General features: G+C 46.4%; 1 protein-coding gene across 1 annotated transcript in view; it reads left to right on the top strand.

Annotated features, from left to right (window-relative positions):
- The window catches only part of NCAPG2 (non-SMC condensin II complex subunit G2), a 67,727-nt gene that overhangs the window by 2,603 nt on the left and 42,490 nt on the right, over positions 1-22,634 (top strand). Inside the window, exons 2-10 of the mRNA XM_052638858.1 lie at positions 1,156-1,344; positions 1,660-1,774; positions 3,166-3,320; positions 4,664-4,798; positions 7,875-7,969; positions 9,197-9,266; positions 11,589-11,675; positions 14,352-14,447; positions 15,054-15,179. Coding sequence (XP_052494818.1) covers positions 1,156-1,344; positions 1,660-1,774; positions 3,166-3,320; positions 4,664-4,798; positions 7,875-7,969; positions 9,197-9,266; positions 11,589-11,675; positions 14,352-14,447; positions 15,054-15,179 — 1,068 coding nt within the window. The remainder of the gene's footprint in view (positions 1-1,155; positions 1,345-1,659; positions 1,775-3,165; positions 3,321-4,663; positions 4,799-7,874; positions 7,970-9,196; positions 9,267-11,588; positions 11,676-14,351; positions 14,448-15,053; positions 15,180-22,634) is intronic.

Below are 22,634 nucleotides of genomic sequence, written 5' to 3'. Positions count from 1 at the left end.
TGAGCGTCACTAAATAATGTTGGGCAAGAGAAGCAAGATATGAAAGAACAGAGACCCTGTGACCCAATTCTCTGCCAAGTGGAAAATAGACCTATTTACAGGACATGGTTTATGGATGCAGACGGTGGTGACGTTATCAAGAAAAGCACTGCAGTAATTACCATAAATGCTGAAGAAACGGGGAGGGAGGGCGGCAGCCCTGGAGGGGTGGTGGAGACACGTGGCTTTGTTTATTTACCTACAGTCACACTTGGTGCACTTTTCCATATGTGTATTTCACAATATCTTTAAAATATATTCATAGTTGTGGTTTCTTGCCTGAATCAATTATTACTGTGCTCACTACAAACTGTGATTTTCCAGTCCCAAACTGCTGCTGTTTATTTATTGCTTCTAACAGCATGCCAGTGCCATTAGTTAGTTATTGATAAGTTATTGGCTGTGTGAGCATGCTCAGTTGCTTCATTTGTGTCTGACTTTTTGTGATGCTGTGGACTGCAGCCCGCCAGGCTCCTCTGTCTGTGAGATTCTGCAGGCAAGAATACTGGAGTGGGTTGTAATGCCCTCCTCCAGGGGATCTTCCTGACCGAGGGATCCAACCTACGTCGTCTGCATCTCCTGCACTGTAGGCAGATTCTTCACTGCTGAGCCCCTGGGGAAGCCCAGTTATTGGCTACTATTTATTATCAGTATGGCCTCATTGGCTTTTATTTTATTCAAAGAGTTATAGTCCCTTCCTGTGGCTGTAGTGGTGCTCAGGTTGTGCCAGGTTGGATACAGGGACAAAGTTGGGGCCCAAGACTGGCTGGGGACCAGAAAATCAGCTTGCAGTCCTTGGCATGGCCGTATTATTACTATTGTGGCTCTTATGTAACCAGATTTCAGGCCTGGAGACGGAGGACATCTGGGTGGATTGGTGTGGGGGGCAGTTTTGCTAAGGGGGTGAAGGGGACTGACTAGGGGCAGAGGAATCTTCTGCTTTCTGTCTAATCATTCCTGTACTTTGCCCTTTTAGGACTGGATTTCAAAAACTACAGCCCGACTCTCGAATTTCAAACTTAGTTATTAGCACATAAATTTCTTTTGATGCCATTATAAGGAAGATAGAACTGTTCTCTTGTATTTGAAATGTAACAGTTGCTGTTTATTTTGCAGAATGATACTTGTGACCCGTTCAACCTAAATGAGTTGATAGATGAATTATCAAGGAAGCAGAAAGAAGAACTATGGCAAAGGCTCAAGAATTTGCTAATAGACGTGTTGTTGGAGAGCCCAGTGGAGGGGTGGCAGGCAGCAAAAGCCCCCAGTGAAGACAGTCTGAAAGCAGAGCAGGGTTCAAAAATGGTAACCCTCGTCCTTCAAAGATAAATTTCCTTTTTCTTGTTAAAAAAGTAATTGTTTATTGTGTATAATTGAATTTTACATGGTTAAAATTAAAGTTAGAAGACGAGAGTACCAGAAGTCTATTTAATGTAATTATACCTTTTTTGATCCTACCATTATTTACCTAGTATTCAGGGTTGCTCTTTTCAAACTGCTGACCTGTGTTCAGCTTTAACTAACTTTTTAGAATAAGTGTCAAGTGTGGCTTTATTTTCATAAATTTAGTAAGTTTTACATTTAAAATTAAATTTTATTTATTTATTTTTTTACTTATAGCATAGAAACATAGAAATAATCCATGCAATTACATCTGTGATTCTTGCTTCTGTGTCAGTAATAAATGAAAGAGAGAACTATGAAGCCTTACTGGAATGTGCTGTTATATTAAATGGTAAGTTGACTTTGCAGTAACGTGGGGTGTGAATGAGTGCTGTGTCTGAGTGACACAATAAAGGGAAGCCCCCAGCAGTGGAGAAGCAGGGCTCTTGTACTTCAGCTGGAAAAAACAAGCAAAGGAGCATTCCTTTAGGGGCTGTCCTGAGTAATTATTTCATTTGAGCCACATATAAATGTTTCAGATGGTGAAAATGTGCATTACTGGACAACTGATTGCTGTTTAGAGGTTTTTTACAAATATCTTATTTGAACCTTCAGGACCAATAAGAGCTGATAAAGGGGAAGCAGTCGTTGCACGTTCCTCAGCTGGTGATTTCCCGCCCAGCAGTTCAAGGAAGCCCAGTACCCGTGACACTGCCTTTTCCTCTCTTAATTGTGTCATGAGTATAACCTGGGGAGCAGGTGTTGACTCCTCCTGCTCAAATGTTCCTAAGTTGGTACTCTAAATTTTAAGTAAACTGTGAAGTGACAGTTATTAATTTAGTAGGAACACTAGTATGAATTTATGAGAAGATCTGATTATATAATATTTGAATGAAATTATAGCTATAAAAGGTGCAAAGATAACTTTGAGTGATTTTTTTTTTTTTTTTTAAGAAAAATCTCACAGGTACCCTTACCTCCCACTGTGTGAATCTGATTAGTTCCCTAATCAGAGTTTGTCATCAAATTCTCACTGGCATTTTCATTTCACACAGAAACTAGAGCCACTTGGCTTATGTATCTGTTTAGTATGCTCTCTCTTATTCAGAATTCTTGTGTGGAATTAATGTCTCTTATTAAGATTACCCCGGTCAGTATGAAAGGAGCTCGCAGATGCTTGTGGCTGTTACCACCAGTTCATCCTCAGTCTCCAAACATGAAATTCCCCATTAATTCAGGAATTTCGCTTTAGAGTAATGGCTTTCAGATGTCTGGATTATAGTTACGAGCACACTGTCAGTATTTTAATTTAGTTCTTGAGCTCTTTTGTTAATAACAGCACTACAGCTTTTCTATTCATTATAATAGTTGCTTTTACTATTTTTCACCAGTGAGCTGAGGCGTAGTTGTGGGGTAGCTGGTCACTCGGCCTGCCCTGGCTCAGCCGTTGAGTGTTGCCATGGGTGTCCCTGCGCTCGGGTATGGAGCGCTCATCGCTAGGAGTTTGGGCGATAGGGCCTCTTGGTCTTCTGAGATTTCCTGCTCTGTTGGGTCCGCTGTTACAGCAGCGGTGGGACAGTGTTTCCGTTGGCATTGTTTGTATGCTGTAAACGGGGTAGAAGTCTTGGTGAGTCACGCCAGTGTCTGCTGGGCGCACTGTGAGTCGCGTGCTCGTCTGGGCCGGATCTGGACTGGCCCCGGTTCCCTGCACGCACTCACTGTGCAGCGGCTGCTCTGTTGCAGGAATTTTGTACGCGCTGCCAGAGGGTGAGCGAGTGCTACAGGGCTCCATCCAGGACCTGTGCGTGAAGTGGTGGGAGAGAGGCCTGCCCGCCAAGGAGAACATGGGCAAGACCGCCTTCGTCATGCTGCTGCGGAGGAGTCTCAGGACGAGGACAGTGCGTTCCCTTTCTGCAGTACACGCTGCGCTTTGCTGAGAAGTGCACACGCTTATTCCAGTTAGGAGTCATCTCTGATCGAGAGAGGCCTGGCATGGTGGCTCCCAGTCGGGGTTTTCCCTGGGTGATGCTCAGAGGTGGGCCGTCAAGGGTGGGCCGAGCTCCACGTGTGTGCGTTGTGCACAGACTCTCTCCCCGTCTTCCTTGGTGTGTGGCCTACGGAAGGCTGTCCCCTCGATGGGAACTGCTCCAGGGAGGACTGAGCGGGGGCGTGTCAGGGAAAGCCTGCCAACCCGAGTGGGTGGGCAGGAGGGCAGCCGGGGCGGGGCTGTAGACTGCAGCCCAGGCCTGCGGACGCTTGGGCGGGCCCGCAGGAAGCATGGCGAGTGCAGGATATCACACATCCTTCAGTCCTTGGCATGCAACTCAGAGATCCAGAGAAAGAGCAGTTTTCTCCCCTGATCAAACAACAGCAGATACTTCTGTTCATCTTAGAAAACTGGGCAAATGAAGAGGGAAAACTGAAAAAAACAAAAATCATCAGTAATTCCACTGCCAAGGCAACCCTTGTCAGTTGAGGGATCTTGGGGTTTCTCTTTGCCCTCCCTCTACATCTTTGCTGACTTGTCACAGATTCCTACAAGTGAAATCTGTAGGTCAGTGGGTTTGAACTTGGAGCTCTTGGTACACATTGCCAACAGCTTTCTACATACCTTGCAGCTGATCCTGTTCTTACCTCCCATGGAACAGACTGTCCCACGGTGGCCTCCAAGGAGCAGTCAATTTCACGGCAGAAACCGTATCCTCAGCTCGCACTCCGACTCCCTGCTGGGCATAGGAGTGATTGAAAACTCACTGTTTGTGTCAGAACTTATCCATAAGCCATCCTTGGTTTCCCTTTTTAAAATCCATTTTCCCTGCCATCCTTGTTCACCTTTAAAATCAAGACTTTATTTAAACGTCTGCACTTGTGCCGTTTACCACAGTAGCCACCAGCCACACGGGCTGATTACGTTTCCAGTTAAGAACGTTCACGGTCTGTTTCCTGGCGGCGCAGTCCTGTGGCAGTCACTCCGTGGCCTGGCGTGGCTCAGCGCAGGCTCACCTCCTCGCTGGTGCATAAAATGGTGCGCAGGCTGGCTGTCAGCATCGCTGCTTGCTTTTGCCTGGGTTTTAGGAAAATGTTCTCTGGAGCTTTGTTTGCAAATTTTAAAATGTTTTCTCCTGTCATTTTTTTCTTTTTTGATGACATAAAATAGTCTCATAGTTAATTTGAAATGTGGCCTTACCCGTTATTAAAAAAAAAAAAAAATTAGTTGATTTTCTTTCCCTGTCATCCCCAGGGTGCAGACATATGTCGGCTGTGGCGTATCCATCAGGCTTTATATTGCTTTGATTATCATTTGGAAGAAAGTAGAGAAATTAAAGACATGCTGCTTGAGTGCTTCATAAATGTCAATTACATCAAAAAAGAAGAGGCAAGTGGTTTTTCATCTTGGTGTGTTTGTGAACTGCTTTTAAAAAAATTAATTTATTTTCTGACTGTGCCGAGTCGTCTTTGCTGCGTGCAGGGGCCATTCTTCGCTGCAATGTGTGGGGTTCTCAGGGCTTCTCTTATTGTGGAGCACGGTCTAAGTTGGGGTACAGCATGTGCGGTTTTCCTGGACCAGGGAGCGAACCCATGTTCCCTGCGTTGGTAGGCGGATTCTTACCCACTGGAGCGCCAGGAAAGCCCTGTGAGCTGCTTTTTGATGGAAGTTTTTCCTAAGTTTGTGAGTTTGCTGTTTGCACCATGCTCAGTGTCTTAATAAAAGGGCCAGCTTAACTGTCAAGAGCTATTATATTTGTTGCAATTCATATTTACTGCATGACAGTGTTAAGCAAACATTTTACAAGTCATTGTGTATTTCATCATTAAAGGAGATGGTAACAGGTGGCTGTGTGAATCCTGGGGGAGCCATGATTGCATTTTAAATTAAAAATGACTAAAAATAAGGTTGAGAAGGCACTTCCCCATGGATCAGATCTGGCCTTCTGCCCTAATTCCGGGTTAATTGGCATATAACTCAAAGCTATCATAATAAGGTTCTTGGTTTTTCATACCCATCAGTAAATCCAAAGCGAGGCTCCTGGCCCAGTGCCCCACTGTCCACCAGTGGCCACTCCCACACTCGGCTACCAAGCACATGAAGTATGGCCAGTCCAGCTGTGGCCTTAAATGTGAAATACGTAGGCATTTGAAACTTGATATGGAAAAAGAAAGTTAAATATCACATTAATAATTTTTGTGTATTTATTACATATTTAAATAACACTTTTGATATGTTAGATTACATAAATACATTATTAAAGTTAATTTAATCTTTCTTACTTTTATTAATGTGGCTATTAGAGAATTGAAATTACAGAGTGGCTTGCCTAGCTCTCTTGGACATGCTCATCTGTTATCTTTAGAGTTTGCTGTACTTGTTTTACTTTATTTATTTTTTTAAGAAGCGCTGCGAACATGAGCCTCAAATAATTTGTTGTGATTTTGGGCAGAGGTTTAGATTAAATAGAAAAGTTGTCTTTGTCCCGGCTCCCCTGGGGCTCTGCTGCTGCTCGGCTCTCCGGCTGCAGCGGCGGGACCGTCGCGGCGGTGGCTTCTGTTACTGCAGAGCGTGGGCTCCAGAGCAGACTCAGCGGCTGTGGGGCGCGGGCTTGGCTGCCGCATGGCATGGGGTCTTCCTGGAGTGGGGATCGAGCTGGTGTCCCCTGCACTGGCAGCCGGATTTGCTACCACTGAGCCCCCAGGGAAGCCCCTCTGTAGTCTTTTTGGTCATTGTTTCGTCACTCAGTCATGTCTGACCCCTTGCGACCCCATGGACTGCAGCACGCCAGGCTTCCGTGTCCTTCAGTGTCTCCCAGAGTTTGCTCAAACTTACGTCCATTGAGTCAGTGATACCATCTAACCATCTCCTCTGTCACCCCCTTCTCTTCCTGCCCTCATTCTTTCCCAGCATCAGGCTCTTTTCCAGTGAGTTGGCTGTTCGCATTAGGTGGCCAAAGTATTGGAGCTTCAGCATCAGTCCTTCCAATGGATAATCAGGGTTATTCCTTTAAGATTGACTGGTCTTTTTAGATTGACTGTATTTCCATGTTGGGATGCAAAGCATGTTGTTTTTGATATAGCATATAGCCCTGTTTCTGACTGCTTATGGCCTGGCGGACATGATTTGAGGCAAAAGGGGGCAGCGGTCACCCGTCCCCGAAGGAGGTGTTGGGAAGGACCTCGCAGAGGAAGAGGGCCCCCTGAGGAACTTGCTCAGGCCTCACACTCACGGTGGGGCAGGGCAGGCTTTGACCCCAGCGTGCCTGCTCCCCATGCACCCTCTCACTGGTGGCACCGAACGGCTGGACCTGATTGCTGCCCACAGTGGCCGAAACCTTCAGCTCTGGGGTTCAGAAAGGCTGACCCCTGGTGTCCACTGAACAGGTGGTAGGTCGCCTTGATCATACACCGTACAGTCTCAGTGTTTCCTTCTGCGGTGTAGGAATAGCGGCCGCCACCTCCCAGGGTCCCCTCGGGGGCACCCTCGGCCTTTCACGGGGCCCTCGGTGCCCGGGTGACGGGAGATACACTGACTGCCGCTGCTGCTCTGACGTCGTCATTGTTGGAGAGACGCTGGGCCTCTGCCCTGGGCGCCCAGGGCAGTTGTGAAGTTTGGGAGAGTAAAGTATAGAGTGGATTCAGACACACTTTATATTGACTTATACGTGGGCGTGTGTTCGCCGCTCAGTTGCGTCCAGCTGTTTGCAACCCCATGGACTGTAGCCCGCTGGGCTCCTCTGTCCATGGAATTACACACAGCAGTGGGTGAAGTGCACTTGTTGAACACACACACGCACACACACAGATGCAAACATAGATGTACATGGTCTTTCCCAGGTGGCTCAAGTGGTAAAGAATCTGCCTGCTCGTGCAAGAGATGTGGGTGCGATCCCTGGGATGGAAAGATCCCTTGGAGGAGGAAAGGGCAGCCATCCCAGTATTTTTCCACGGGAAACCGCACGGACAGAGCAGCCTGGCGGGCTGTGGTCTGTGGAGCTGCGAAGACTTGGGCATGATACCGAATGAGCACTTAGACGTACACGTGTGTGTTAGAGCCCTCTCGCTAGCCTTTGGGCCTCTCTTAAGTCTAGGGCGGCTGAGCTAGCTCCCTGGCCAGTTACTGATTTGGTCAGGCCAGTCTCCAGCCATTCTAGCTCAGTGGCAAGCCTCTTCTGGACTCCACTGGCAACTTATTTCCAGTACATGCTGTTAACCCTGCCTGTCGAGGCCTGATGGCCCTGCTGCTCGCACCAGAGTGTGCGGCCCCGCCTGCCCTGCTGCCCCGCGCGGGCCCCGCCGCTGCAGCGTGCAGCTTCCGGGTTAGAAGTACGGGTGCTCCCTTTGTCGGGAGCAGCGAGCTTCAGCACTAGTCACTACGCTTTCAAAGACCTGTTTGTTTTTAGTTACTGGGGACTTTTTATTTGGTTGCAATTGTAACATCACATTCTATTTTTAATTTATAGGGAAGAAGATTTCTTAGTTCTCTCTTCAATTGGAATATAAATTTCATTAAAATGATTCATGGGGCCATTAAAAACCAGTTACAGGGACTACCAAAGTAAGTATGAAAAACAAGTAGCATTTTGTGCTTAGTCTGGTTTTGAAAGTTTCTACTTGACCTGACTTTGGTCAGGTCAACGTTTAGGGGCTGCCCTGGGGGCTCAGCTGGTAAAGAATCCGCCTGCAGTGCAGGAGACGTGGGTTCGATCCCTGGGTCGGGAAGACCCCCTGGAGAAAGGAGTGACTACCCACTGCAGTGTTCTTGCCTGGAGAGCCCCATGGACAGAGGGGCCTGCTGGGCCGTAGTCTGTGGGGTCACGTCACAGTCAGACATGACCGAGTGACTAGCATGGTGATGATGATTAGCAGCTTTAGAAACTCTCTCTTCTTATTTATCATGTACTGTGGTATTACTGAATACTTATTTTCCTTGCTATAGGAAGCCGTTCTTTTTCAGTAGTGACATTGAAATTAAGACTTTACTTAGTGGTAATTCTTTACATAGATTATTCACCGGTTCCATCTCAGCCTCAGTCGTAGTAAAGTTCATGTGGCTGGAACGTCTGGTCCTTTGGGTCTGTGCGCACACTTCGATCTCCCTAAGGCGGAGCTGTGTGGGTGGTGGAGGAGCCCCCGAGGAGGGGCCCTCTACCGATTCCCCAGCCTCTGGGCCCTGGCAGTGTTGGGAGCTGTTTGCCGCATTCGAGGTCAAGTGCTTAACCTGCCCTGGAATTTTCAGATCCTCTATCCCGTCAGGCGGCTGTGTGAGAACTCAGCTGGGACTCAGTGCTGGCTCTCTGATTGTTCACTGGAATGCTGCTCCCTCCTCTCCCCTCATTTGCACAATATTTGGGTTGAGTCAGATTTTCCTCATTATGAGTCTATGTGAAACCTGGTATTTTAGGATTCCCTGTACCTGAGCTAATTAGTCTAGAATGACTCCAAATTAAAGTGTATTTGTATTTAAACTTTTTATATTTATAGTTCTTATTATAAATTTATCTTTAAAGTTTTTTACTTAAGAATTTGGTTCTGGGCGTACGTTTCATAGTTTCACAGAAAATAGTGAAGTTCTGGGGAAGCAGTGACTGAGGAGGAAGAAGTTGACATCTCAGTCCTTCTCCAGACTAGTTTCTGCTTCCTGCTCCAGGCAGACAACCTGTCTCTACTTTGGGAAGCACTAGTATAAAACAGTGTCTTCTTCCCTGGGAGAGGAGACTGCCTGAAATGATACATGTGAAAAATATAATTCTTCAAATTTGCATTAAATTTTTTTTTTTCCCAGATCTTTGATGGTACACATTGCGGAAATTTATTTCAGAGCTTGGAAAAAGGCTTCAGGGAAAATAATGGAGGTATTTCCTTTTTGTTTTATGAAAGGTTAGCACATTTTCATTGTGTTCTGGTTACTAAATAAATAGCCACACTAGGGCTGTTTGAAACCCGTTCGTGCCTGTCTGTCAAGCCAAAGCTCACAGTGAGCGTCCACATGGCGCAGGCGTGGTGTCATCCACAGCTACTCGGTCACGCCCACACCAAGCACCGCCTCAGGATGTCCCTCCCTCCCCACGACCTGCAGCTTGAGTGGAACCAAGGCTTTTGCGCATTTTGGCAGCTCTGGACCTGCAGTGTCCGACCACGTATATCTGCTGGGCCTTTGAAACGTGGCCAGTCCAAGCTGAGACGGGCTGTAAGTGTAAGAAACTCACCAGATTTGCAAGACAGTCTGGAAAAAGAAGAATATAAAGTATCTCATGGATATTTTAAAAAGAATATTAATTGCATGTTGAAATGATAGTGTGTTGGATAATTGGGCTAAACAAGATATATTATTAAAGTAAGTTGGCCTTTTTTTTCTGTTTTTAGTGTGGCCACTGGGAGGCTTAAAACTGCATTTGTGGCTGATGTTGTGTTTCTGTTGGCCAGTTCTCCTTGGGAGACTCAGGCCATCTCTTCAGCAACACAATTTGAGAATTTAAAGGTGTTTGTCTGAATCAGGCTTATAACCTTTAATGACTGTAATACCTACCTACTGGCTGTGTAATTCACAATTAAACAGTCATAGGCTCTTTTGGAAAAAAATCAAAAGAAAATGTCTGACATCCCTTACGTTTTTCTCACACTAGGTTCTTAGATGTGTTTTTTTCCTTCTGAGAGTAAAGGGGGCTTTTCTCCTGGGGAAGCAGGCCCTGGACCGGTGTCGGGGGCCGAGGGGAGGCTAACCACCCGTGTTTGTAGTTTATTTCTGTACATTCTCCTCTCTTGCCCGGCTTGCACTTCAGTTAAATATGCTGTCAGTTATCACTGCTGTCTGCTTCTGGGAAACAAGAACTTACCATTCCCGTGTCCCTGTAGACAGATTCTACAATAGTTTCTCAGTGCATAGTTTTTTGGGGACCTGGCAGAACCAGGATGTTCTTATGCATTTTTTGCATTGCTCTATAGTTCATGAAACAGTTCTCAGGAAGGAGTTTTTGTTCCCCCTTTTCTCTAGCAGTGATTTGAAAATAGGAGTTTGTGATTTAAATGTAACTGTTTAGGTCTGCACCAAATTAGTACCAGAAATGTATGCGTCTCAGTGTCACTTCATTCCCTCTGTCCCTTCAAGTTTTTAAAGCAAACTCCGGATGTGACGCCTTACTCCTGTGCACTTCAGGATGCGTCCTCTCTAGAAGGCCTGGTTGTACAGCGCCATCATCATGCTTACTTTGTGACCCCTAAGAGCCAACAGTCCGCCAGGCTCCTCTGTCCATGGGATTCTCCAGGCAAGAGTGCTGGAGTGGGTTGCCATTTCCTTCTCCAGGGGATCTTCCTGACCCAGGGATCGAAGCCAGGTCTCCTGCACTGTGGGCAGATTCTTTACCATCTGAGCCACCAGGGAAGCCCTGTACTAATATTTGAACTTCTCTGCTTTGTTAAGAATGTCTTCATTTTGAAGTCAGGATCCAACAAGTCTCCCAGTGGCATTTGCTTGTTACGTCATTTAAAGCCTTCTTCTCTTTGAAGAAATCTCTGCCATTGACATGTTGGCAAACCTGGTCAGTTGCAGAATGCCCGTGTTCTGGTGGTTAGCTCTCAAGGGTCAACTTCTGTGGCCCAGATGCCTGGCTGGTGGTGCCGTGAACCTCCTGTGTGATCACAGGTCGGGCAGCGTGGTTCCCACAGGAGTCACGCTGAAACCGAGGGGTAGCCTCAGGGAGCATTCTCAGTTAGTGGAGACAAGGTAAATGTTAGTAACGAGTCTCCCTCGGGTCCTTCCCTACTGCCGTGGAGTCCTGGGAACTGCCTGTGCTGCCCCTCGCCTGGGTTGCCTGCGAGACGTCTGTTTCTGTCAGTTTGGAATCCTGGCCCCCACCTTAGAGGCAGTTCAGTGTGAGTTCTTGGGCGGGGGGTGAGGTAAACTCTTGGAACAGATCCAGTTTTCTGAGATTATCAGATGAGTCAGGAGGGGTGCTCCCAGACCCACCTTTGTCTCTGAGCCCTCTCTGGCTTGATCCAGGCTCGCGTGCCATGTGGGGGCGCGCTCACCCATGCTCTCCTGCCCTCTCCGCCGTGCCCCCCCCCCACCCCGCTCTCTCTGAGGCTGCGCTCACCCGTGCTCTCCTGCCCTCTCGTGCCGTGCCCCCCCCGCTCTCTGTGGGGCACGCTCACCCACGCTCTCCTGCCGGCTGTTCCAGGCCATCGAGAACGACTGCATCCAGGACTTCATGCACCACGGTGTCCACCTTCCTCGGAGGTCTCCAGTGCACTCCAGAGTGCGCAAGGTGAGCCACACTCTTGCAGCACTTTTGAAAATTGTGTCTCATATTTTCTGTTTTTAGAGAGTTGTTTTTGTGAAATTTGTTAAGCTTTCACAGGCATCAGTTAAAGGAATTTTTCAGAATCTTGACATTTGGAATTCTGGGAGATCTACCTTGGCGCCAAAGGTTTGGTTAGGAAAGCAAACACCTGTTGTTAAGGCATAGGAACTGCGTTCAGACAGCCTTCGACTGCGTCCCTGGACATAAAGGCATCCAGAACCGCCACTCTTTACTGCCACTACTGCTGCTCTCTAAGAAGAGGCTGTCTGAGGCTGCTCTCACTGTTGGCTCTCATAGACCACATTTCCACCTTGTAGTCTGCAAACTGTATTGGATAAATGTTCTGATAGTTTCTCTTGATAGAATTTTGTTTCTAAAAGGTGGTCTCAGAATTTGGGTGTGGGTTTTATCCTCATGTTGTACATGATCGGACTGAACAAGTCTGCTGTTGGTGCGGTGGTTGTTCTGACGGAGTCTGATAAGCGGGGCTCCTGCAGGAGGACGTGGGGGCTCTGGTCGGCTGTGCGGGGCCGTGTCTGCCCCAGGCGAGGCCTCTGTGCTGTCTGCTGGTTTGGGCAACTGTGTGTCAGGAAGCTAGAGGAATAGAGATGAGGTGCCTGCTACTGTTTGTGTAGTGGAGTCATTATTTGTAGGCGTGAACTATATTAAGTTTGAATGGATAAAAAACATTTCTTATTATTGATGATTTAGTTTGTATTATCCAAAGATAAAGAACCAGAGATGAAAATACATCCGTGTGCCTTCCCCACCACCCACCCCACCCAGCACACACGGTCCCTGGCACTTCATAAGTGGTGGATAGTTTGGGTCATTTACTTCGCATGTCTGATTTAATGTTCAGATTCTGCTTAACTGTAAGGAGTGGTGTTTTATTAAACTGTACATATCTGTGATGTGGTTACTTTACTGCTGCTACCAAATAACTGAAGGCTTTTTCGTACCTGACTTTCCGTTGTGTAGAAGAAATGAAGGTGAGTACAGGTATCCTTGTCTGTTAGGTTTATGGGAGAATGCACAGCCAGAATGAAAGGCAGAATATCAGGTTTCACTTCTCAAGTGAAATGTATTCTTGGACTCCAAGGCATTGTTCTCACTGCTTATAACATATCATAGCTTCTTGCTTGAATCCTTTTTTTGATAAATACCGAATTTACCTGATAAGTCATTTTATTGATATGTTGAAAGACGCTTCAGAAAATACCTTAGAAGTCACTTGAAAGTAAGAAATCCCCTTATTGTTGATGAAGGTCTTCTAAAATTAGATAGTAGTGATGGTTGCACAGCTCTATACTAAACCCACTGAATTACACACTTGGTAAGTGTGACTTACGGTTTATGAATTGTACCTCATATAGTTGTTTAAAAGCTCTCTGTGAAGCAAGTACCATTAATACCCAATTAACGTCGCACACAGAAAGCAGACGACAGGCTGAAATCTCCTAAATGAAGCGTCTGCAGCCAGAAAAGGAGATCCCTAGATTGCAGCTCTCAGCTGCTGTTCAGTCACTAGGTCACGTCTGACTCTCTGCAACGCCATGAGCTCCAGTTCTCCAGGCTTCCCAGTCCTTGACTATCTCCCGGAGTTTGCTCAAACTCATGTCTATTGAGTTGGTGATTTGTAGTTCTTTTAGGGCAAAGTTGGTTGACATTCACTTAAAGTCTATTGTTTTATAGCCTAATTTATAAAAAAAATTCTATTTTTCACTAATATAACTTTGGCTGCAAGAATTGTGAATTAAAGACAAAAGGCAACACTGATTGTTGTTGGGGACAAGAATCTGAAGAGTCGCAGGAAGGTCCTGGCTGGTTAAAGCAGTGTGTTTTCTGATTGTCTGTGCCTTTGGGGAGGGACCTGACATCCAGGTTTCTCCTGGGAAGGATCACTGGGCAGTGACACCCCTTTGAGATGCAGTCACCCCTCGAGGTCTGCGGGCGATCGGGCAGCCAGATCCATGGATGCCCCAGGGCCTTCCTGAGCACTTTTCATCCTCTCTGGATCACGTATACCCGTTGCAGTGAAAGTGCTTGTAAGAGGCTGTGAATCTGACGTGATTATTACATAAACAGTTGCCAGCAAGTGACAGTTTCAAGCTTTGCTTTGAACCTTTCTGGAATTTTTTGCCCTCAAATATTTTCTATCCACGCTTGGTGGAGTCTGCAGAGGCAGAGCCCGTGGGTGTAAAGGGCTGACTCTTCGCATCATTCTGAATGCCCGAAAGAGGTTCTCAGAACAAGACAGTTGTAGCCAGTGCACTTTAGAGACAGAATGGGCTATAGGAACAGTCAGGCTGGCTCCTTTTCCATTTGACCCTGAAGGTCAGAGGTGTGTCTTTTTATGAGGCTTTGTGGCTATTGGTAGGTGAGTAGGAGCTGGAACCCGAGCCTTTGTGCAGCCCAAGGCTGTAGGTCTTCCTTTCCAGCACAGGTGCCTTTGTGAGCTGGCCGTGTTCCGAGCTGTCAGCGTGTGTTCTTGTTGTGGTTCCTGTTAGAAAGAACTGTGCATCCAAGACTTGTGAATGCAGGGGCAGCCTGTGCTCCCTGTTTGCTCAAAGTGGGATCTTAAGTGCTTTTTTGAAAACACCAATATTACTGTTCTTTTCTTCTTTTCTTGGCTCTTAGGTGCTGAGTTATTTTCACCATCAAAAGGAAGTTCGGCAGGGAGTGGAAGAGATGCTTTACAAGTTATACAAGCCCATCCTTTGGAGAGGATTAAAGGTGTGCCTCTTAACTGTCCATGTTTAGGATGCTAACATGCTGTGGGGTTTAGCATCTTCTGATTCAGGCACTAAAAGTAAGACTTGAGGCTGAGCACGCGTGAGATTCTGAATGAATACTCGATGCTTCTATTGAAAGCTTTTCTTAAGCTGGGGATCTGAATGGGTCTAGTGCTGCATGCCCAGCTGAAGGAGGGTCGCCATGCTCGGCGGGGTGGTGTGTGCAGAGCTGGGCGGAGCCTTCCTGGCCCTTAGGGCCTCCTGCTGGTGACTGGGGCCACGGTCACAGCACGCGAGGAGGTGTTGGACGAGCATGCGGGTCATTCTAACGCAGGTGACTCTGGTCTGGGGGCAGGACATGACTGATTCTTCATGACACAGTGGACCTTGAGGTAGGGAAACGTCTCTGTCGACTTGGAACTGGGAGTTTGGCTTCATTTAAGGAAGGTCTCACAAGCTTGGCTAGTTTAAATGTTACAGTTGTCTTTCATATGTAAATAGGAATGTGTCTGTGTTGAGACACTAGAAGTGTTGCTTGAGGGATTCTGCACTGACGCCTTTTTGACTGTCAGCTCTTTGGATTCTGAAACTCCTCTCATCATTCCAGGCCAGAAACTCAGAAGTCCGGTCCAATGCTGCACTGCTGTTCGTTGAAGCGTTTCCTATTCGGCATCCAGGGTTTAACGCCATTGAGATGGACAGCGAGATTCAGAAACAGTTTGAAGAACTCTACGTATGTATTCATGTGGCCGGGCTCCCAGCCTGCAGCAGTCTGGGCCTGGATGTCCCTGGGACGCCCCCGTGCGGCCTCCAGAGGGCAGTCTTTCCAGATCCTGACGTTCTTCCAGGAACCTGGCCTCTCCCGGTGCCTTCTGTGGCAGCGAGGACTCTCAGGGTCTGTTTCCTCTTCCTCTCCGTCTGTTTTGGAACCTCTCGTCATTTATTGTGTGTAGTTTGAAGTGTCTTATGTGTTCCCCCAGCATAGAGGCTGTGTCACAATGGTCAGGACAGAGCCCGGGGTTGGTGCCTCTGTCTGATAGCTGTGTACCTTGGGGCAAGTTGGGCACTGACTTTTCTGTCTTTATCTGTGTGCTGGGCGTGGTGGTAGCACCTGTGTAAAGTGCAGCAGTGTCGTGAACACAAACGCAGCTAGTTAGCTTTTAAGGAGGTTCGTGACATTGTACAGGAGACAGGGATCAAGAACATCCCCATGGAAAAAAAAATGCAAAAAAGGAAAATGGCTGTCTGGGGAGGCCTTACAAATAGCTGTGAAAAGAAGAGAGGCAAAAAGCAAAGGAGAAAAGGAAAGATATAAGCATCTGAATGCAGAGTTCCAAAGAATAGCAAGAAGAGATAAGAAAGCCTTCTTCAGCGATCAATGCAAAGAAATAGAGGAAAAGAACAGAATGGGAAAGACTAGAGATCTCTTCAAGAAAATTAGAGATACCAAGGGAACATTTCATGCAAAAATGGGCTTGATAAAGGACAGAAATGGTCTGGACCTAACAGAAACAGAAGATATTAAGGAGAGGTGGCAAGAATACACGGAAGAACTGTATAAAAAAGATCTTCACGACCCAGATAATCATGATGATGTGATCACTCATCTAGAGCCAGACATCTTAGAATGTGAAGTCAAGTGGGCCTTAGAAAGCATCACTACGAACAAAGCTAGTGGAGGTGATGGAATTCCAGTTGAGCTGTTTCAAATCCTGAAAGATGATGCTGTGAAAGTGCTGCACTCAATATGCCAGCAAGTTTGGAAAACTCAGCAGTGGCCACAGGACTGGAAAAGGTCAGTTTTCAATCCAATCCCAAAGAAAGGCAATGCCAAAGAATGCTCAAACTACCGCACAATTGCACTCATCTCACATGCTAGTAAAATAATGCTCAAAATTCTCCAAGCCAGACTTCACCAATTCGTGAATGGTGAACTTCCAGATGTTCAGGCTGGTTTTAGAAAAGGCAGAGGAACCAGAGATCAAATTGCCAACATCCGCTGGATCATGGAAAAAGCAAGAGAGTTCCAGAAAAACATCTATTTCTGCTTTATTGACTATGCCAAAGCCTTTGACTGTGTGGATCACAAGAAACTGTGGAAAATTCTGAAAGAGATGGGAATACCAGACCACCTGACCTGCCTTTTGAGAAACCTGTATGCAGGTCGGGAAGCAACAGTTAGAACTGGACATGGAACAACAGACTGGTTCCAAATAGGAAAAGGTGTATGTCAAGGCTGTATATTGTCACCCTGCTTATTTAACTTATATGCAGAGTACATCATGAGAAACGCTGGACTGGAAGAAACACAAGCTGGAATCAAGATTGCCGGGAGAAACATCACTAACCTCAGATATGCAGATGACACCACCCTTATGGCAGAAAGTGAAGAGGAGCTAAAAAGCCTCTTGATGAAAGTGAAAGAGGAGAGTGAAAAAGTTGGCTTAAAGCTCAACATTCAGAAAACGAAGATCATGGCATCCGGTCCCATCACTTCATGGGAAATAGATGGGGAAACAGTGGAAACAGTGTCAGACTTTATATTTTTGGGCTCCAAAATCACTGCAGATGGTGACTGCAGCCATGAAATTAAAAGACGCTTACTCCTTGGAAGAAAAGTTATGACCAACCTAGATAGTATATTCAGAAGCAGAGACATTACTTTGCTGACTAATGTCCGTCTAGTCAAGGCTATGGTTTTTGCAGTGGTCATGTATGGATGTGAGAGCTGGACTGTGAAGAAGGCTGAGCACCGAAGAATTGATGCGTTTGAACTGTGGTGTTGGAGAAGACTCTTGAGAGTCCCTTGGACTGCAAGGAGATCCAACCAGTCCATTCTGAAGGAGATCAGCCCTGGGATTTCTTTGGAAGGAATGATGCAAAAGCTGAAGCCCCAGTACTTTGGCCACCTCATGCGAAGAGTTGACTCATTGGAAAAGACTGATGCTGGGAGGGATTGGGGGCAGGCGGAGAAGGGGACGACGAAGGATGAGATGGCTGGATGGCATCACGGACTCGATGGACGTGAGTCTGAGTGAACTCCGGGAGTTGGTGATGGACAGGGAGGCCTGGCGTGCTGCAATTCATGGGGTCACAAAGAGTCGGACACGACTGAGCAACTGAACTGAACTGAATTGAATGCCTGTTGCAGTGGGTTTTTTCCGATGACTGATTTTCCTAGTGAGTCGTTAGGACATCAGGATGTGACATTTATTCCCACGGGGTAATCTCCAATCTTTTACTTGGTAGGACAGTGTGAGCCTCTGCTGATTCCTCTACAGCGCCTGCCATTTGCAGGGTCTCCTGACACAAGCGAAGAGATACTACTTATTGTCCTAGTCAGTAGAATAACATTTTAGGAAGGGATAGCAAAAATGCCATGATAGTGATGGTTACCCATAGCTGTCCTAAAATACTTCCTTTGGTTTGTTTGTTTTCTGACCCGCTATAAAAGAATATTAGACATGCAAAAAGCTGAAATAGTATAATGAGTATGTCCTGCTTAACCTCTTCACATTTACTCACCTGTGCACTCACATCTCACCCACGGTACCGCCCGCACATGCAGGGACACGCACCCGCACATGCAGGGACACGCACCCGCACATGCAGGGACATGCACCCTCCTGGAGGGAACCATCGTCAGTGTTTCTCCAGGTGCGCCGCATCCACATGTGTGTTTATTTAAAAGTCCCTTTGGGGATCATGGTTAATTTTGTGGACAAATGTTGCTGGACAAACCACAACTAGATTTTGGAAGCTTTTAGCCATAAGACCGTGAAAAACTTATGCTCTTTTTAGCTCAGGTGTCCAGCCTGTGAAGCACTTGTGGTTTTGCCTGAAGCGCTGAAGACTCTGCACTTGGACGCAGAGATGGGGTGTGCGCTGGAGGTCTAGCACTTCCCCTCTCACATGGGATCTGCCGCGGGTGCTTGGCCCTGGCTGTGGGCCTGACCGTTGATGAGGAAGGTGTCATCCCAGCCCACAGACGGGGAGGCAGGTTGCATGGGGGTTTAGAGTGTGGAGTCAGGCGATTTGAATCCCAGTTACCAGTTAATGTCTGATTTTTCTCAAATTAACCTCTTTCAAGTCCTGTTTCTTTAAAACTGGAGAAAATATTTTATCAGATTGTGATGTTTCCAATGAAAAATTGTATATAAAGCATTTAGTTCAGCCCCTAGCACTAAGGTAACAGTGGTTATAACTGTCCAAAAGGACATTACAATCTGTAAAGTGATGTAACCGTCCCACAGAGTCCGCTCTAGCATCAGTTCGGGTCAGTTGCTCAGCAGTATCTGACTCTTTCTGACCCCATGGGCTGCAGCACGCCAGGTTTTCCTGTCCATCACCAACTCCCAGAGCTTAATATAGTGCCCCTATATCATAGACAGTCTGTATTCAGGTTAATCATTGTGAGTTTTGTATGTGCTTTATTAACTATTTAAAATATAAAAATTAATACTTCCTATTTTGTTTGAATTTAAGGAAGGAAAAACACTAAAGGAATTTCGAGTCAATTAAATTTTTTTTTCAGAACTGTAAATATTAAATTCTAAATAGCTCCTTTAAATTAAAAAAAATACCCTAGATCATAGAGAACATTGATTTTACGTTTTTTTTTTCAGTTCAGTTCAGTTACTCAGTTGTGTCCAAATTTTACAACTGCATGGACTGCAGCACGCCAGGCTACCCTGTCCATCAAGATGTCCCAGAGCTTGCTCAGGGTGGGTGGCTGAGGTTGATGGTCAACACCATTGAGTCAGTGATGCCATCAACCATTTCATCCTCTGTCGTCCCCTTCTCCTCCTGCCTTGAATCTTTCCCAGCATCAGGTTCTTTTCCAGTGAGTCAGTTCTTCCCATGAGGTGGCCCAAGTATTGGAGCTTCAGCTTCAGCATCAGTCCTTCCAATGAATATTCAGGACTGATTTCTTTTAGGATGGACTGGTTGGATCTCCTTGCAGTCCAAGGGGCTCTCAGGAGTCTTCTCCACACCACAGTTCAAAAGCATCAGCTTTTCAGTGCTCAACTTTCTTTATGGTCCGACTCTCACATCCATACATGACTACTGGAAAAACCATAGCTTTGAGTACCTGGACCTTTGTCAGAAAAGTAATGTCTCTGTTTTTTAATATGCTGTCTAGATTGATCATAGCTTTTCTTCCAAGGAGGAAGCACCTTTTTTTCCCTTCACTTTCATGGCTGCAGTCACCATCTGCAGTGATTTTGGAGCCCAAGAAAATAAAGTCTGTCACTATTTCCCTTGTTTCCCCATCCATTTGCCATTAGGTGATGGGATTGAATGCTGTGATGTTAATTTCTTGAATATTGAGTTTTAAGCCAGCTTTTTCACTCTCTTCTTTCACTTTCATCAAGAGACTCTTTAGTTCTTCTCTTTCTGCCATAGTGATTTTGGAGCCCCCAGAAATGAAGTCTGACACTGTTTCCACTGTTTCCCCATCTATTTCCCGTGAAGTGATGGGACCAGATGCCATGATCTTAGTTTTCTGAATGTTGAGCTTTAAGCCAACTTTTTCACTCTCCTCTTTCACTTTCATCAAGAGGCTTTTTAGTTCCTCTTCACTTTCTGCCATAAGGGTGGTGTCATCTGCATATCTGAGGTTAGTGATACTTCTCCCAGCAATCTTAATTCCAGCTTGCGTTTTTTCCAGTCCAGCGTTTCTCATGATGTACTCTGCATATAAGTTAAATAAGCAGGGTGACAATATATAGCCTTGACATACTCTTTTTCCTATTTGGAACCAGGCTGTTGTTCCATGTCCAGTTCTAACTGTTGCTTCCCGACCTTCATACAGGTTTCTCAAGAGTCAGGTCAGGTGGTCTGGTATTCCCATCTCTTTCAGAATTTTCCACAGTTTCCTGTGATCCACAGTCAAAGGCTTTGGCATAGTCAATAAAGCAGAAATAGATGTTTTTCTGGAACTCTCTTGCCTTTTCAGTGATCCAGCGGATGTTGGCAATGTGATCTCTGGTTCCTCTGCCTTTTCTAAAACCAGCCTGAACATCTGGAAGTTCACCGTTCACGTATTGCTGAAGCCTGGCTTGGAGAATTTTGAGCATTACTTTACTAGCATGTGAGATGAGTGCAATTGTGCGGTAGTTTGAGCATTCTTTGGCATTGCCTTTCTTTGGGATTGGATTGAAAACTGACCTTTTCCAGTCCTGTGGCCACTGCTGAGTTTTCCAAATTTGCTGGCATATTGAGTGCAGCACTTTCACAGCATCATCTTTCAGGATTTGAAATAGCTCCACTGGAATTCCATTACCTCCACTAGCTTTGTCCGTAGTGATGTTTTCTAAGGCCCACTTGACTTCACACTCCAGGATGTCTGGCTCTAGGTGAGTGGTCACACCATCATGATTATCTGGGTCGTGAAGATCTTTTTTGTACAGTTCTTCTGTGTATTCTTGCCACCTCTCCTTAATATCTTCTGTTTCTGTTAGGTCCAGACCATTTCTGTCCTTGATCAAGCCCATATTTGCATGAAATGTTCCCTTGGTATCTCTAATTTTCTTGAAGAGATCTCTAGTCTTTCCCATTCTGTTCTTTTCCTCTATTTCTTTGCATTGATCGCTGAGGAAGGCTTTCTTATCTCTTCTTGCTATTCTTTGGAACTCTGCATTCAGATGCTTATATGTTTCCTTTTCTCCTTTGCTTTTTGCCTCTCTTTTTTCACAGCTATTTGTAAGGCCTCCCCAGACAGCCGTTTTAATGGTGACCTCCTCCAAAAGGACTTATGCCAGCATGTCCTGGGGCTTCCAGGACTGTTGTGTTCAGTGCCCCTGTGGTGTTGGAAAAGACTGTTGAGAGTCCATTGAACTGTAAGGAGATCAAACCAGCCAGTCCTAAAGAAAACCAGTCCTGAATATTTGTTGGAAGGACTGTTGCTGGAGCTGAAACTCTAATACTTTGGCCACCTGATGGGCAGAACTGACTCATTGGAAAAGACCCTGATCGTGGGAAGGATCGAAGGCGGGAGGAAAAAGGGACAACAGAGGATGAGATGGATGGCGTTACCGGCTCAATGGACATGAGTTTATGCAAGCTCTGGGAGTTGGTGATGGACAGGGAAGCCTGGCTTGCTACAGTCCATGGGGTCGCAAAGAGTCAGACACAACTAAGTGACTGAACTGAACTGACCCTGTGGCAGGCCACTGTCGACCCACGCCTCCATTGGAGACTCCTGGACACCCACAGCAAGTCTGGCTTGGTCTCCTGTGGGGTCACTGCTCCTTTCTCCTCGGTCCTGGTATGCACAAGGTTTTGTTTGTGCCCTCCAAGAGTCTGTTCCCCAGACCTGTGGAAGTTATGTAGTCAAGTCCCACTGGCTTCCAGAGTCAAACTCCCTGGGTCAGCGCCTTTGCCCGACCCCCAGGGTGGGGATCTGCTGTGGGCCCTGGAGCGTCTGTAGCAGTGCAGAGGCTTCTTGGATGCCATCGCTCTCCAGTCTGTGGGTCGTCTGCCCCATGGCTCTGCGGTGGGGCTAGTGGTGACCTCCTGCCTGTGGATTTATGCCACATCGTGTGCCTTCCAGGTCTGCTGCAGCCAGAGATGCTGACCCCTCCGCAGACCACTGCAGACCCATGCCTCTGCAAGAAACACTCAAACACTCACAGGCAGGTCTGGCTTCACGGAAGCCCACACATGCTGGAGTATGTAGCGTATCCCTTCTTCAGTGGATCTTCCTGGCCCAGGAATCAAATTGGGGTCTCTTGCATTGCAGGCGGATTCTTTACCAGCTGAGCTACCAGGGAAGTCCTCCGGTTTTTTCTTAGTGGAGATGGGTTTATGTTTTTCAAGTAGCAAAACTTTGTCAACAATCTTATAGAAATGGGATGTCACTGTGAAAACACGTATTTTAAAGACCTTTGAAAATTAAAACTGCCAATAACGGAATCTTGTTTGGGATGAAATGGATAGGGAGAGGCTTTTGTGTGAGCGGAGCGTGCTGTGACAGCCTTGGATCTCTTCTGGGAGTGAAGTGAGCGCGTCTGGGGAGGTGGTTGTGAACAGCCGCTTGAGAGCTGAGTTGCCGTGATCCTTGCTTTGCTGTGGATGTCCTTGGGGCGGCAGGTGCCTCTGACTGAACCCTAAAATGTCCTTTATTTTTCTGTGACAGTTTATAGTTCAGCCAGGTAGAAATTTTGTGTTCAAAATCATTTTATTC

Source organism: Budorcas taxicolor, chromosome 4 (genome assembly GCF_023091745.1).
Source record: "Budorcas taxicolor isolate Tak-1 chromosome 4, Takin1.1, whole genome shotgun sequence".
Classification (NCBI taxonomy): domain Eukaryota; kingdom Metazoa; phylum Chordata; class Mammalia; order Artiodactyla; family Bovidae; genus Budorcas; species Budorcas taxicolor.
This window is presented reverse-complemented; position numbering and strand designations above follow the sequence as displayed.